At 32.2% G+C, this 18,001-nt stretch overlaps 1 protein-coding gene across 1 annotated transcript; it reads left to right on the top strand.

Annotated features, from left to right (window-relative positions):
* Window positions 1-989: 989 nt before the first annotated feature.
* LOC139520199 (mesenchyme-specific cell surface glycoprotein-like) lies at window positions 990-17,011 on the top strand. The gene is made up of 11 exons (XM_071312672.1): window positions 990-1,066; window positions 3,130-3,314; window positions 5,740-5,976; window positions 6,416-6,602; window positions 7,510-7,654; window positions 8,920-9,034; window positions 11,653-11,832; window positions 13,435-13,503; window positions 14,907-15,145; window positions 15,922-16,130; window positions 16,891-17,011. Exons 2-11 carry the CDS (start codon window positions 3,140-3,142, stop codon window positions 16,991-16,993), a joined length of 1,659 nt encoding a protein of 552 aa, XP_071168773.1. The 5' UTR covers window positions 990-1,066; window positions 3,130-3,139; the 3' UTR covers window positions 16,994-17,011.
* Window positions 17,012-18,001: the final 990 nt, after the last annotated feature.

Here is an 18,001-nt window from a genome sequence, read left to right as displayed (position 1 = left end):
TCCAGTCGAAAAGATACCTCTTTGCGAGTGTTTTAAATAATGATTTGCATTATAGAGGGTTCCTGCATGTAGGTTAGCTATTAAAACCAAGGCTTCCAAATTATTAATTTGAAGTAATCCCTTCCAAATTTTTTAAGTAAGCCATTATGAGTCGATATGGAATGTCAATGTCGCACATTTCAATTGTGGATACTACACTCCCGCCGTAATTTTCAGCAATCAATTAAGCAAACAGATCAATATTCGTTTGGGAATATTTAGTAAGTAGCCATTCTTTAGCGGTTTTCCAAAAAAAAACCAAAAAAAACATGATAAATAGGCTTGCATCATTCAATCGCACTAAGTACGCTTTATCACATACATAAATTCTTACAAAAAGACAAAAAAAACCAAAAAAAAAAAACAAAAGAGGTCTGCTAGACCTATCGAAAGAAATACAAAACATAATGTAACCTAATGACAGTCTTATTTAGGTGTTCGGAGGAAACATGTTTTATTCAAATCATTTCAAAGCCTTTTCTTTGCCACGAAAAATATGTTTGATGTTCGATTTAAATCATTAGTACAACAACTGTTATCCCTGTTACCTGAAACAAGAACATAGTTTGGCCACTTTTACATAACGACTGAATCAAACTTGCTAAATACGAATATTTGACTAACAGCAAATCAGAACAAATCACATGTTGCTTTGCAAAGTAATAAACAAGATATATAAGATATTTAATTTCGATCATGTCGACCTGATATGCAAGTTCCGTTATCTCGGATCCACATTCTACGTAGTAGCACTATCTCGATCTGTTCTCAAAAGAGGCCAATATTTGGAAGTAATAAAGATATGTTTTCAGTAGGTATATAGTTGATAATTCGATTTAAAAAAAAAATTGGATTTTTCACATATCAATAAACTTTAAGGAAGATCTACATCAAGAGCGTACGGAAATTTCGTTTTTAAAGTCAGTCAGCCATTTCTTATTGTAGTCACCCCTCATACAAATGGTTTTAACCTTATCAATATTGAACTTAGTCTATAATAGTGCCATTCCTTATAGGTGGTAAATAGGTAAAGTAAAAATTCTATATTATTTATTATTTTTATACGAGATCCAAATGAAGCACACAACAAACTGTTTGTAATAAATGCACATGCTTTCATTCAATTTCTACAGGAACGCTGTTATGCAAATAATTAGAAAGTTGTATTAAACATTGGGAGTTTTATACCCAATACATTATCATAACTGATACATGTAGAGGAAGATCGTCGAATCATTAAAAAATTAGAATAGCATTTACTTGGAGGTCATACATGGTTAATTAATGCAAAATCTGAATCAAAATACGTTAAATTCATGACAAATGTCACAAAACGAATCCTTTTTTTAGTACTAAATAAAAACCGTGTTTTGTGTGAAGGTGTTTGATAATTTTACACTACAACGCCTTAAAAATTTTAAGATAAATTAATATCATACTTAAAGGGGTAATCAATTTAAAGCAGTCAATACCATTGCAAAAAAAGACCGTAAAAGGTGTATGTGTTTGCGATAAAGTTGAGGGAGTTGTGTCCCATTGTTAGGTCACAGGGGCCAAAATGGCCCCATGTTAGCTTATGCCATCACTTTGCGTTCGTCTTCGTCCGTCGTCTGTCATCTAAATGTTACTTAGGGTATCTAGTTTATAAATGTATCCGAAGTTTTGATCCATCGACAAACATGGCCGCCATGGCTAAAAATAGAACATAGGGGTCAAATGCAGTTGTTGGCTTTTTTCTTAAAAACTAAAGCTATTAGATCAAATCTTACATGACATCAAATTGTTCAATTTGTCAAGATTTATCAGCCTTGAAATTTTCTGATGAATCGAACAACCCATTGTTAGGTTGCTGCCACTAAATTGGTAGTGTAAGGAAATATTGTAATTTTACACAATTAGTTTGCTAACATTTAAAAATCTTCTCCTCTGAAATACAGGTGAGAGATTCAGGCTCTTGATAGCCTCTTGTTTATTTATGCGATTTGTCATGTAAAGTAATATGTATCTATCTGAATAAACGTGCTCTTGCAGTATATGTGATTATCTTGCTCTCAAACAAATGTTAGTTAAGTGGCATAGGGGGCATTTGTTTATCTTCCCATGTTATAACAAAAATGAAAAACTTCGGTTTGTATACATTCTTAAACCATAAAAAAAATTGCAGGATGTAAATGTTTCAAAAGGACAGAGGCAAAAAATGGAACATTAAAAACAAGATGAAATTCAACCCTAACTTCTAAATTAAAAAAAAAAAACATTATCGCAGATGCTCAAGAAGGATAACCAATTCCTAATCTTTGCGAATAAGAATTTGGTGACAAGTCGGATTTAAGGATTCCAGAATCAAGCAAAGAGGAAGGGTGTATATAAAAAATGAAATATAACCGTGGTCATCTATAACTCAGATATTCCCGAACAGCCAACCATGATGTTATCCCTAAAACTTTCAAATGTATGACTTCAACTTTATCATTTGGACCTATACTAGTAGTTCAATAGCATCATTGTGAGCAGCAATCCTCTATCAAGAAAAGAAAAACAAAAAACCTGAAGTATCGTATCAACCGGGGCATATTTATGCATGTACATCATATACAGGTGCTTCCAGAATACTGCTTCTTAGAAATGGAAAACTCCCAATTGGAACTTGAAATCATCAGTTTTGTCGTTAAGTTAAGTTCTCTCCCTTGTAGTGAAATCGAGATACAAGTAAAAATAAAGCAGACTTTGTTGTATCTGGGGTATCCATACTTGCAAATTCCATGGGCTAGATACAATCACCATATTCACCATACTTTTGACTCTTTTCAATAATTTGTTATAGAATACTAGTAGGTTTGATGAAATCCTCCGTCGTCAGATTTAAAAAAAAAAACAACTACAAAAGCTTTTCCTTTTAGACATAAAGAACTAAATTTCATACATGTATAGAAATTGCTTACTTAATCCATTTAATTATTGGAAAGTACGCTAATGTAAAAAGAGAACATAATTGTATAGGAATGAGTTGTTACCAATTTGAATCAAAGCCGGTTACTTTGACATACATTGTATATGCTTTGACATTGTACTTGTATCTTTTTTTCTCAGAAAACCAGACATGTGGACTTTAATTTATTGTCTTGTTATGGTACCTGTTGTATCAGGCATTTTACAGTTCCGCGAAAAAGCATATATTAAACTACCGTACAACACTGCTGGGGATTATAGCATGTTTAAAGATGGAGCGACAAAGGCTAGCTATCATGCTTCGACAAGAATGTTATATGTTATTGGTATGTTTACAATGTAGTTGTGATAAAATTCTTAAATTTAGCTACAAATTATGTCAATGTTCTTTGAAATATTTGCCACTGGACGTTACCAACCAACAATCAATCAATGTCCATGTTCTTTCAAACCGCCTCGGTGGTTTCGTGGTAAAGTATTCGCCTCGAGTGCGTGAGGTTTTAACCCCCCGTCAAATTGAAGATTTTCTGCTTCTCCGCTAAACACACAAATCTTAGGATCAATGTAGGAGAAGAGACTGGTTGGTTCTGCGTCAAAATAATGTGTCCGAGTATGGTGACACGTCTTTCGGCAGACTGTCACCTTGTGAAATACTAAATTCAAAATTCGGCTCAACGTGCCGGTCTAGTACAAAATACGATTAATTTTCAGCCAACCATTATCATCATTATTATCAATGTGCTTTTGTTAAGACCATATAGTTTCGCATTATTATTATTCATTTTTCCTAGAAAATTTTCTTCCGTTAAATATAGGTACAAATACTGATATGTTCGTTTTTGGTGCAGAAACGTCAATTATTAGTATCATAGTCACGAATAACACATGCACATGTCAAAAGTGACAAAAATAATTTATGATGAAGATAAATTGTAAAAACAGCATTAATATAAAGTTAATAATATTATTCAACTATATGAAAACAGTGTTAGTTTTATTGATAAAAGAACAAGTCGATACTAGTATATTTTGGACATCTTAATGCTCAATGGTCATTTGTGGTGTTACTTTGTTGTTGTTAAAGTGTCGAAATTGACATATACGACCCTACAATGGTCATCTTTGACATAAATAGATAAGGACTTATTAAAGAAGATATTTCAACATATTTAAAAAACATCTTTGTAAAATACATCTTTCAGTAAAGTATTTTTTGAACGATGTCTGTCTGCATTTGTTTATAAAAAGTAATTTGAAGATGTCAAAAAGTTATTTAACAATTTTGTTATAGTCAAATTCAAATACTTTTAAGGTTAAAAGCAAATATCAAGAAGAAATTAAATCCATTGTTATCTGAAATAATAATATATTGTTATAACCTCAAGCCGTATATTCGATTGTTTGATTAATGTTTGTTGGTTGCTGAATATTCAGTGGCAAATATTTCATGCAGGTTCAGACGCTATATTTGATTAAAACCATTTTTCATTTTCATATATCTGTCGTGAATGTCTAGGAAAAGATGGATACATGTAAAAACGTTTAAATCCATTCAAGACATGTATAGTCCTAACTGAAAATTCTTTTTAAATATTATCAATGTTTCAGAAATATTTAGATAGAAAAAAAATATGAAATATATTCTATTTTTCCTCATACAGTGACAATAATTGCCAAACTGACATAAACTTCAGAGGTGGTAATGTCGCTCTCATGTAAATACATGAACCAAATGAATATTTATAAAATAAGAATTATTGAACTTTATATAGAATTTTAACATATGTTCTGGGTTGTCTTACAATAAGGAGATGTGGTATGATTGTCAATGAGACATTTATCAAACAAAAAACAAAAGTACAAGAATGACTGTAAAGTTAGATTTTATTATAAAAGCCTATAATAAGTCATTCAAAATTAAACTGTCAAGGTCTTCATTTGGATGTACGGGATGTATAAATACGCACCCACGTCCGATCTGAATGGGGATGTGTAAGGAGATGGCGAAACTCTCTGGATGCTGTGGTTAGTGGTTTGTTGCAAGGCACAATTTCTGACCATATCCAACATTTACTAGTACTTTCCATATTATTTTCCGGAGTCCATCGAAATTCCTGCCTCAATAGTAGGTCGACCTACCCTGAAGAACCTTCTTAATTAACATGTATTTATTGTTATTTCATTCTCGCCCTGAATACGATTTACATATACAATATTAGGTCAATGTTATAAAAATATAAACATTTTTGTATGAGTTCAAACGCCGAAACCCTAATACCTAATATCGTGAGGATCTATGTTACAAGAAGTGATACACTGCATAATACAAAAAGAGACTTTTATGCTCCTTGTTACGGGCTCATTATGACTTTGAGATGAAGAACAATAATACATGACACTGTACCTTTTCTTTTTAAGTGTTCCATCGTTTCAATATAATGGAGTCTTGTGCGACTGGTTTAGTCCACTATTTTCTACACAAGAAAAAGCCTGTACCAAGTCAGGAATATGACAGTTGTTATCTATTCAATTGATGTGTATGATGTTTGATTTTGCCTTCTGTTAAGAATTTTCCTTGGTATTTTTGTTTTTCCCCTTTTTTGCAGTTTATTGACTGATTGTATGTTTTGAATTGGTATCTCATATCCTTTGTTTTCCTATTATGTTGTATTAAAGCGAATTCAGGATAATACCAAATAACCGGACAGGTTAAACCATTAAGAACATATTTCTCATCAATTTCATTTGCAGGAACTGGAACCAACTTGATGCACATTATTGACTTAACCAATAAGGACAATCCAATCATCTTGCTCACTCATCATTTTAATACAGTTGGTGATGGTCCTATAACTGATGTTGAGGCATGCGCAGACACAATTGCTGTAGCCATTGAAAGTAACACAGTGGCCGCTCATGGACATGTAGAACTATTCCTTCCCTTTACGAAATTTGACTCCCAATTATCAAAAATTGGGCGTGTTCCAGGTATAGGATTCATATAAACTTGACATTGAATTTCACGTAAACATACATTCAAAATGATTTTTTTCTAGGTGGTGTAATATTCCGTAAAAAGTAGAATAGTATGGGCATTTAAGCCTGGAGTAACTGTATCATGCTTTTGATTTCGCAAATTAATGCCTTCCCTGTTTTCTTTCTATACCTGGAGTAACTGTATCAGGCTTTTAATGTAGCAAATTCCCTCCTTCTATGTTTTCTTTTCTAAGCCTGAAGTAACTGTATCAGGCTTTTAATGTAGCAAATTACTGTAACTCCTTCTATGTTTTCTTTTCTAAGCCTGAAGTTACTGTATCAGGTTTTATGTGTCGCAAATAACATGAATCCTGTCGTGTCTATTTTTCTAAGCTAAGTAATTATAAGCAACTAAATGCATTCACAAAGTGCGCATGCTCAAACATTTCAGCCGGACATACTCCAAAGGATATGGCATTTACGTCCGACTGTTCCAGATTAGTTGTCGTAAATGAAGGCAGACCAGGATTACTCCACAGTACGTTTGACGATCCACGTGGTTCAATCTCTGTTATAATAAAAAACGACCAAGGATTTCCTCCAGAAATTAATACTAACTTTGATAGCTTTAACGATAGGTAAGATTCTATGATCATGATGATTGTATCAGTGATTTATAAATCACTTTTTGTCTAATGTATAAATTATTGAACAGATTTAATAATGCACTTATAATCGTACGATATGAAGACATGTACACATTGTTCTTGATTTTCTTCCGCATTTCCTTGTTGCACTAGTAAAACGACGAATTTGAGACACAGACACTCGTCTCAGAAAAAAATCCCATATACCTGTTATATAAAGGTATATAAACCTGTGGTTTGAGAGCTTATTTCTTCATCATAAGGAAACACGCATTTACTCGAGACTTTCTTTAATGAATATGGCAAAGCTTGTAAAAATGTCATTTAACATTAAACAGGAATAACTGTATAAAAATAAGAAAGTGTGGTAGGATTGTCAGTGAGACAACTTTCCATCAAAGACCAAACGACGTAGATGGTTAGCAACTAGGGGTTACAAAACTTCAACAATGGACAAGACACATACCGCCCAGCAAGCAATAAAAGGCCAAGGGATGAAAATGTCAGAATGACCGATGTTAAACAATTTAAACGAGAAAACTAATGGCCTGAAGTATGTACAAAATGTTAACAATAAACAAATACTAACAAACAAACAAAACAACTAGACCACAGCCTCTTGACTTCGGACAGGAACTTGCATTATGGTATTGGGTCAAACATGTTTGCAAGAGTCCAACCCTCCCATTAATTAAATGGGACAGTGGTGTAAAAGCACAAATAAGAACAAACTATAAAAGTCAGTTGACATTTTCTTTTTTACAGAAAAGTTTGTTTCGAAATAGGTTTGTCTCATTTCCGTATGCGTTTGCATAATTATAAGATCGTTAATCAAAGCGTATGACATCAGAATGTCTTCGATTATAACATGTATTTACATATAGAATTATACTTACAGAGTGAACGAATATCTTAGAAACGGAGTCCGTTATATATTCCGAGGGGACCAAAGTGCCAACGTGGAAACGACATTTTCTAAAGATTTAGAACCAGAATCTGTAGCTATAGACCAAGACGACCGATATGCATACATATCTCTTCAAGTATGTAGCTTTGACAATTCTTTTTACGTATCAAACTGTTCGTTGTAATCATAGAGTAATTTTATTCAGAAATCATTGATGAATTTTGTTTTTGTTTTACAAACTACGAAAGCAAGGTTGCTCGACAGCAGGCCTCTTCATCTAATTTGCGACTGTTATAATCTTGGTTTGCTTGAGTAATTATTGAATATCGGTTTTACACCACACGTGATTAACAATGAGAGTTTTCGTAGAATTTCAAGACAAGCGTAACCTATAACTTTACTTCTATTTCTTTGGGTTAGAAAATGTAAATTTAAAATCATGGCATGATTTCATTAATTGACAGGCATTTACAAATCCACTCTAGTTAAACGCGTACATGTGTTTTCACAACATATCACTCGTATGGTAATATGGCGGGTATCACTAGTCGAGCGAGAACTGCTGGATCTATCCTCTTCTTTATAATATTTAAATGATTTATAGGACACATGTGTACGATGGACCATCATTGTATGGAATAGTCATTTATTCAGAGTTTTGTTTTGAAAACATTTACTATTTTCCTTTAAGGTGGATGCAAAGAGTCATGCGCATCATTATTTATTATTTCTTTTGATGATGTTAGAGATAAATTTGCACTTCACCGAAAAACCCTATAAGGGAGTATCTAAAACAATCATTCCACTTAAAATAAAACACATCAAAAGTCGTGTTGAAGCTGCTCACCAACCAACATAGAACATCGATTTTATCACAAATATATTTCTCGTTTGCAAAGATATTTGTGTACGATTTTGCAACGTTGAAGCTTCATTCGGACTTATAATTATGGTCGTTACACAATTGTTAACTTCGTCAAAATATTTTTTAAGTAAAATATTATTTAAGCTAAACAATTTTTTATTCATATGAGAAACATTGGTAAGTTTTGTAAATCACTCTGATGAATTCACAATATTGAGAAAAAAAAATACAATTAAAATCATAAGTTTTTTTTTAGTCTTAGTTATTTAAAGCAATTGGTCGTTTAAGTTTACACATACTAATCTAAAATTCAAAGACATTCATAACGGGTTTTAAGTGGTTTACCATTAATTAAGTTGACGATTTGGTTCGACCCCTTTATTGTAGAATAACTCAAATCCTACCACCCAGGAAAACATTATGTTGTTCGTCAGTTAGTAAGATACTTATTGGTGCAAACAAAATATTATATTTTCTCGATTTTTAAGGCAGGGAATTTCATGAATTCATGTCCATAGATTGATCTTGTATTGTAGGAAAATAATGCAGTGGTCAAGTTTGATATCACACAAAACAGGATTATAGAGATATATGCACTTGGTGTTAAAAACTGGACGAATTTCGACATGGATGCTAGCGACAGAGACGGAGGTAACGTTGTAAAACTCTCCTTAATTACATTACATTTTTGTTTCATTCGAATCCGTTATTTTGATTGGCTGACAACGTTTGTGAGGCTTTACAGTTTCAAATTTTAATTCCATATATTAAAATATAACGGCTAAAGTTTTGTATGACTGCACGTATTACCCGTCAAATATTTAAAAACAATAGAAAATCTTGATTTAACTGTTATTTTCGTGGTTGTAAATACATAAAAATGTTAATACGCTTTTGTTAATATAGGGTTTGTTCGCGTTGATCGCGCACACTTTTTAGAATGAAGCGATCCGTCCAAAATGTGCTTTGATCAGCGCTTTAATATACAAGGACGATTTCATTTCTTAATTGAAGTAAATGTAGGCTCGTCATGACTCTCTTTAATGTTGCGACTATAGGCTTCCGATGATACATCATTGTATAGAGTGTGACTGGTATACAGTTATCTTTTCTGACAAACTATAAAGTGCAGTGATCTTGAAACAAAGTAATTTATTAAATTATAACACAATCCGCATCAAAAGGTTATTTACTTTATTGTCGAAGTTGTGGTATTAACTAAAATAATGTTGATAGACTCGAGGGTTTGAAAGAGGTTGCGAAAATTTAAAAATTTTAAAAACCAAATCGTCAAGTAATAATCTATTATCACGTGTGGTGATAAACACAGAATGTTTTTTTCATCCTTGTATCACCTTCACTGGTGATCTGATGGATAAAATCTGTCGTATAGTTGGAACTGGTTTAGACGTACTTATAATATACTTATTTCTGTGACTGCATCTCACATTAATTTGTAAGAATCTCTATGATAGATAATTGAGTTAATCTGTAAAAATGCAATCTTCATGCTTTATTTAACATGTACTGTGTTACGACGCTAGATTAAAACTGGCGAGGATATGTATCACCCGGCCACCGAAGCTTTATTATGGTAGAGCATAGGAGGTCGAGTGGTCGCGTCGGGCACATTGCAAGGCGATTTGGTGCCATAATATCTCAGTAGCTTGAGTTTGGATTTACATGAGTACCTGATTTTTCAGGGATTGTGCATAATCACTAAATCATTAGTGATAAATGTATAATCGAATAAAATGACAAGTTATTTGAAAAATCACTTAAAAAATTTTAATAATTATTTTACAAATTCCCTAATTTTATTTCATGGATAATCAATGATACAATACTTCGAATATCCTTTCTGTTTGAAAAAAAAAGTAAATCAAATAAAGATAATAAATAGTCTTATTGCTTACTATTGTAAAGTTTATTCAAACAATGTGTATTCCCTGACAATTTATCAAATATAATTTGTATAATGAAATGCACAACTCATAAACCAAAAAAGTATTTATAATTGAAATTGATAATACCAACATTCTAAATGATATTGATATTTGCATATGTATGACATGAATTTAATGTTTGCCAACAACAGCGTCTAATGCTCATTCATGTTTTGAATGTAAATGCACAGTGCATGTAATTTGCTTTAAGACAAATGACGAATGTTTTAAGTTTTGTATACTTCAATAACAACAAATTCAAATTTAGCTAACTAATGCAACCTAGGAGATAACTGTATTGTATTTTAAGCTTGGCCTTCGTAAAATGTTTGTTTTACTATGGCAAATTGAGTTTACATAGGATACGTAGCGTAGAATCATTGTTCGTGATAAATCTATTCAAATCATCTATAATACTAAAATTACGAGGTCCAATTTATCAGCCGTCATCACGTAAAAACGATGAATCAAAGAATTCAACTTTATATCTAACTAATATAGAACAATGCTGTTGATTGAAAATTACACCACTCCTGACCCCTTTGTTTCCCACATAATTAATATTGCCAATAATTAAGAAGTTCCGGGTCGAATCCGATACCGATACCAATAGTATATTCACCTGTTTCCTATTACCTTATCTGTACGTTCCGCATCTGACAGGCGCACCACCAAACGCTGTATTTAGGATTTTGCTATATACACGGGTCGTAATCACAGGGTTGACACTACTAAATTCAATCATTGTCACATTGTTCCCGATTGTAGTATTTTAATCACTATGACTTTTAAAGATGACAATACGAATAATATAATTCTGGACTTAAAATAAGGCGTATAGGTACAGCATGTACAGTTTTCAATTTGTAAGCCGGAATGACGTAAAACAGCGAATCAAAAAATTCAACTTTAATTATAACTCATTAAGGACAATGCTGTTGATTAAAAAATACTCCTTTTCCAAATAAAATTAATAACACCAATAATTGATAAGTTCCAGGTCGACGGGTTCAAACAGAAAGATGTTGAAAGCAGAGAAAACTGTGCATCTTATAATCGGCATGACTTTATCAGATGACAATACCAATACTAGAATAAGGCTTACGCATAGTTATATTCTTTAATTCAGCCACATCCCCGCGATATCACGGGTGTGTTCTAGTGTGAAATAAAATCAGTAAAATTACTCTGCAAGTATTCAACCACAGACAGAATTGTATAGTTAATGGTTTACTTTTAGTAAATTGTGACTTGGATGACGAGTTGTCTCATTAGCACTCATACCACTTCTTATTATATCTATATTTTTTTCTTTCTTTTAAGGTCCTATTATGAAACGTCATCATATATATTCTTTTTACCAACCACGCGATATGAAGATTGGAGTTGTCAACGGCCAATCATATTTATTCACTGCAAACACTGGTGCTATTAAAAAATTTACTCAGCAAACCGAAGGCTTTGATTTCACAGATGCTGCAAGAGCAAGGACTCTTCATAATGGTAAGTAATAATAAAATGAAATGAACTTCCTCATACATAGGCAATTCATTGATATTATTCATCAGTGTTTGTTTTTATGCAATTTTTACACAACGGGTTAAAGGAAGAAATAATGCTTGTTTGCTTTGTTTTACAAAAACAAAATAAATACCAGAAGCAATCTTTACAAAAGGGTTTTGTGATGAAAACGAATAATACGTCTATTTTACTTTCTTTTCGAAAAACAAGCCATATCATAATCAATAAATTAGTTACCATTGTGTCCTGTTAAAAAAATGTTATAAACAGAATGTATGAACGGAATATGCTGATGGTCATTGTCAGAATCCGTTATTCTGAAGTGTGTATAAGTTTTGTAAGCATATTCAAGTTAAACATTTGTTTAACAGACAAGCAAGTTAACTTTTTCTGTGGTAGACTGAACCTAGAGCTGCATTTTGAGTAGGGCTGCTGACTTATCAAAAAGTCTGCCCCAGATCAGACCTATGGACAAGTCTGATTTTGACCAGTCTTGAGGACAGATTTGTTCCAAACCCGACATGTAGACAGGTATCTCTATTTTTGACATGTTTACATATTATGTCTGTTTGTTTTGTTCACACATTGGTGTCAGTATAATGGTCTTTGATGCGACTGTCATACAAGTGAGAGCTCTAGCCAGCTTTCCGACCAGGTTTAGTTCACTATATTCTATATAAGAAAATTCCTGTATCAAGTGAAGAAAATGAGAGTTGTTATTTATAAGTTCGGTTTGAACTTTTGATTTTGCCATTTCTTTAGGCTCTTTCCTTTTGAAGTTTCCTCGGAGTTCAGCATTTTTGTGATTTTACTTTTGATCGGTCATAAGGACAGGTCTCATTTTTATAAATTTTGGTGTATTTTACATTGCCATAAAAGCACGAGGTTTTGCACCCACAATACCAGGTACAACCCACCAATTTTTCTTAAAATCTCCTGTACCGAGTCAAGAAAATGTCGGTTGTTATCTTATAGTTCGTTTCTATGTGTGTTGCATTGTCGTTTGTCTTTTGTTACACTTCAGTGTTTCTGTTATTTCGTTGTTTTCCTCTGATATTTGATGCGTTTCCCTCGGTTTTAGTTTGTAACCCGGATTTGTTTTCCCTCAGTTGAATTATGAATTTTGAACAGCGTTATACTACTGTTGCCTTTGTTTGACGTACTATCGTATTTTTCATTGGATTTGTTTTCCGTCAGTTGAATTATGACTTTTGAACAGCGTTATACTTCGGTTGCCTTTGTTTGACGTACTGTCGTATTTTTCATTTTTCATATCAATTTTGACATTTGATCATAAAAACGATAATCGTTATGGGCTTTGCTCATTGTTGAAGGACGTACGGTGACCTATAGTTGTTAATTTCTGTGTCATTTTGGTCTCTTGTGAAGAGTTGTCTCATTGGCAATCATACAACATCTTCTTTTTTATATTGTTCTATTTTCTCGTAAAGAAAAATCCCTCACTTTGTACATACTGACTCTATGTATACACAGTAATATTTCTCAAGAGATACATTCTAGAGAAATGGACATTTGCATTTGTTGATCAAAAAACGATAATGAAGAATTATATTTGAATTACAGGTGGCGCAATTGATGAAGCTTTAGTAGGAACTGATAATAATGACAAGATAAAAAACGATGCGGATTTAGGTAAAAAAGTTTTAGTATGATTTTCAAATCTTTCAAAGATTTTTATAGGTATATACATATACTGTTACGTGCAAAGATGAAAACAAAACTACAAAAAGAAAAATGTAGCGTAAGATTTTTTTTTTTTTTTATAGTTAACTAATTTTGAAAGGTATATCTTTTGATTTTTTTTATTAGAACAACTCTTAAGTAATTGAACAGTAAAATATATTGAGTCATGTTTCCAGTAGATGTTCGAATTTATCTACTACGGCTACAATATTGATCAGACAATGTGCTTGCAGTTAATTAAAACCTGTTCAGATGATGTGCAAACTGTTATTTACCTGCACAAAACAACAACATACTATATTGTCAGAACAGTTACTAAACAGTACTGAAATAATTGATATGAAAAGTCTACTCAGTTTTTTTTTTATCAAAATATCTAAAAAAAAATAACTCTTTAAAAAACTGAACGTTTTGAGTTTTAGAATTATCAGACGACTACCACATCGACCTTTTATGATTGAAGTTCATTTTGCTATTGCTGAAGTTTTTTTGTACCTTTCAATCCAATTTAATTTCTTTTTTATTCTGGTTTTCTCAGTATTTATATGATTGAAATTAAATAATTTTCATGACTTCCTTGTCGTATCGGTAATTTGTTAATGCAGAAAGAAATTTCGAATAATGACGTCGCATAATAAGGACATAATCGTTTTTTGCTGTCTTCAGAAAAAAAAATGTTAATCTTTGTTCAAATATCTTTTGAAAAGAATAAGTGCGCATCTGATTTTCCCAAATTCATGACTTACTGTCACGTTACTAATTATACTTATAATTTAAAATAAGGTTTATGAGTCAAAATCATTTTTCAAGAAAGAACGAGAAAAGAAGGTCAGGTTTCTAGCTAAAAACTTAACCATGGTCATATTTAAAACAGAGATTCGAGCGCTAACGGATAACAAAAGTATGATGGCATCTTTGTTGTTTTAAATAAGCAATGCTAGGATTTTTTAAAAGTATGCCTTTAAATGTTCAATTCTATGTAATTCCCCATTTCCATTCTCAATTTTATTATAATATATTAGTAACGTTTTAATTTTCCTGCCATGTTGATTTTAAAACAAATTCAATACTCTGTATACTAACGATTAAAGAACAATTACAGGGAAACATATATATATAAATCAAATTCTGCAACATAATGTATCATTTTTCGATATGAAATAAGTAACAGTTATAAATGAGTTTCTGTTGTGTAGAAAGATAATAAAATTCATGATATGGTCTCTTGCAAAAGTATTTACTATATTTTCTAGGTTAAGGTACAATAATTAGTAATACTATTGAAAGTATATACTCCAATGATTTTGTAATATTAAAATACAAATCATATCTAGTAATATATCATATCATAGGCCGTTTACATATAAGTGGATTGGATGGTGTAAACAGTCAGGGCCTTATACAGAACCTTCATGCATATGGCGGTCGCAGTGTTTCCATATGGAATCCAGCCACTTTTCAGCGTGTTTATGATACCGGCGATGACCTGGAAAAACAGGCTAAAAACAAGTACTCTACTACATTTAACGGTGACTGTAACAATTTAAATTTATCACCAGCTGGTGAAATGGATCTCAGGTCGGATGATTATGTAAGTAAGAGTAAATAGAAGCTTACCAAATATTTTAACTTGTCACGGTGTTTATATATATGTTACTGATTTTTGTTACATGGCGACCACGACGACTATATAAAGAACAGGTAGAAGAAGATGAGCGACGAGCTGAAATTGTGAATCTGTTTGTTACATACTAACCAAGAGGATAGTGCGAGTGAGACCAATGGACACATTTTTTTTAACTGGTCTTTTAACAAAGTTGTATTTTGCAAAAAGCTTTCGAAATTTTGGGTCATCAACAAGTTCAATGCTCTTCAAATCAGAGCCTTATTTTAATTTTTAAATTTTCCTGGATTGTAAGGTCACTAATCAGTTTGTTTTAGACGAATAAACGCGTCTGCATTGCGTACAAAATTAAAATCCTGGTATTTTTGATGATTTTCAAGCAGAATATTAACGCTGATGTTTTACCCAAATGACATGATAGATATGTGTTATGAGAATGGACAAGTAAATGGATCGAGGACTTTGAAATAAGATGTCATGTATAGCAAAGGACGCACGTTTACCAGATTTAACCCACAACTTTCGTCGGGAAATGCCTGTACTCAGTCAGGAATATGAAAGCTAGTTAACATTCTTGATTCATTGATTGATGAAGTCTAACGTTTATTTCAGTCCGTTTTATGGACTCCCTCCTTGTGAATTTACCTTGAATTTAGGTATTTTATTATACTTTTCTACTATTATGAAAATCTTTATACTTGAATATTATTCGACAATAAAGAATGGGAATAAATATTTTACAGGGCGTTGAACCTACAGCTATTGCCTTCGGTACCCATAATGGAGCTCCACTGATAGTCACAGCATCAAGATCAGGAATGATATACGCGTTTAATGTTATTGGAACAGCTCTATCATTCCAATCCGTACATCGAAGAGGAAGTACAAATCAAGCATGGAACGTGTTATACCAGAACAATTCTACTGGGGATTGTCTCATCACAGATATAGGGTAAATGTTTGGTCATTTTAACCAAAGAAGGGTAAATGTTTGGTCACTTTAGCCAAAAAGAGGGTAAATGTTTGGTCACTTTAGCCAAAAGAGGGTCAATGTTTGGTCTATTTTGCCAAAGAAGGGTAAATGTTTGATCACTTTAGCCAAGGAAATGTTTACTGGCAAAAATAATGATGACATTGCAGTTTACAGAAAAAATGTGTCCATTCCGATAGACAATCGTTAGTCCAAAAAATATAAAGATCACATTTTCAAATAGTAAAGATACACAACGACACACTAAAACACGTGAGACTCAATGAAACTGCACAACAAACCCTATTTGCATTGAACATAATCAATATCGAATAAAGTGTATACATTGTGAAAAGTTTATTGTTATGTGGTGTTAATTTTGTCATAAAAATTTGAGGTAAAGCTAGTTAAAAAAATAGGTTTCATCCAACATTTTCTTTTGATAATATCTGAATCAACTCATAAACATGGACAGTATGGTTTACTTGTTCTGTCGAGTGATAGCAGTTGATTTTGTCAGTGATTTTTGGACATCATCTTTCTTTTGAATGTCTCTTTGAGTTCGTTTTTAGTTATACTGTTTTGCATTTGTTTTGCATAGTTTTCTTTTATCTTCATCTAGTTTTTCTATGTAGATTTTCCATTTTTGACTATATGAGTTATAACAGATTTCTGATTAGACTATATATCACAATTTGAATAGATTTATAATTGATGTTAATATTTTTTGTCAATATTTCAGATATGTGGATGGAAGCGCAGCAGGATTAGTTTATGTTATTGGTTCTGGATCCAGCTCTGTTGGTCTTTATGAAATATATGATGACGGCATTACAAAAAAATAAATACACAATAATGCTTTAGTTTTAGTAAACGTTTTTCAATATGCTACTAAAAATACTGAAGTCAAAAAATTAATATGTCGGTGTGTTTTTCTGTTTTCTGTATAATTTTACTGAGTTTATGTAAACTTTATATTGGCTTTGTTGAAACCGAATCTGTGTCTCAATCATATTTTCTTCATACTTTCATACATTAAAGTACAGCGTTTAGTTTTTGTTGCATTTGATGTGTATTTGTGGATTAAACTCAAACTCCGTACAGTGATCGTTTCCGTTCCGGAACCTTTTTCCTTTACTCCATCAATGTAGAGTAGTATTTGGGCCCGTATGCGGATCCGAACTGGAACTGCCGGGAGTTTGGATTAAACTGTCATAAACTCGATAGGAACAGAGTGCATAAGTCCACGAAAAGTGATGTTGGAAACAAGAAAATAAAATGCTCAAGGAAATTATGATAATAAAAATTAATAAAGTAGGACATGTGGCATGATTTTCAAAGAGCAAAATCCATGCTGCAAATGAAGCTAGAAAATGACTGAGTAGCAAATGTAAAGAAAAGAACAAAGAAAAAGCACGTAAAGGTAAATACACAGCTTCGTCTTTGTTTTCTTTCTCTTCACCATGGTGTTGTTTTTCATATCTATTTAGGTTTCTGATTATAAGAGTTTATTTTGCTTTAAGGGGTTTTGAAATGAAAAGGTCTTGGTTGTGAAAGACGTGGAGACTTACCTTATGATAAAGTACTTGACAATGATGGTAACATTCCCATTAATTATACAATTTACAAAATCTGAATCGGAGGAGTCATTAAGTTTTAACCCCTGTCCATCTGTCAGTACGTCCAAAAGTTGATTTCCGTTCAGTATTTGATTATTTAATCGAAAAAATAAGGATTTTTTAACATTCGTAGTTTCGGTTTTCAAAGCTTTTTTTTAACAACTTTGTTTGATTTGCCCTTCAAAAATTTTAAAAAGTAAAATAAAATTCAATTATCAAATGGCAAAATCAAAA

This window comes from Mytilus edulis, chromosome 4 (assembly GCF_963676685.1).
Source record: "Mytilus edulis chromosome 4, xbMytEdul2.2, whole genome shotgun sequence".
NCBI classification, from domain to species: domain Eukaryota; kingdom Metazoa; phylum Mollusca; class Bivalvia; order Mytilida; family Mytilidae; genus Mytilus; species Mytilus edulis.
The sequence above is the reverse complement of the archived record's forward strand: the minus strand, read 5'-3'. Positions and strand labels throughout refer to the sequence as shown.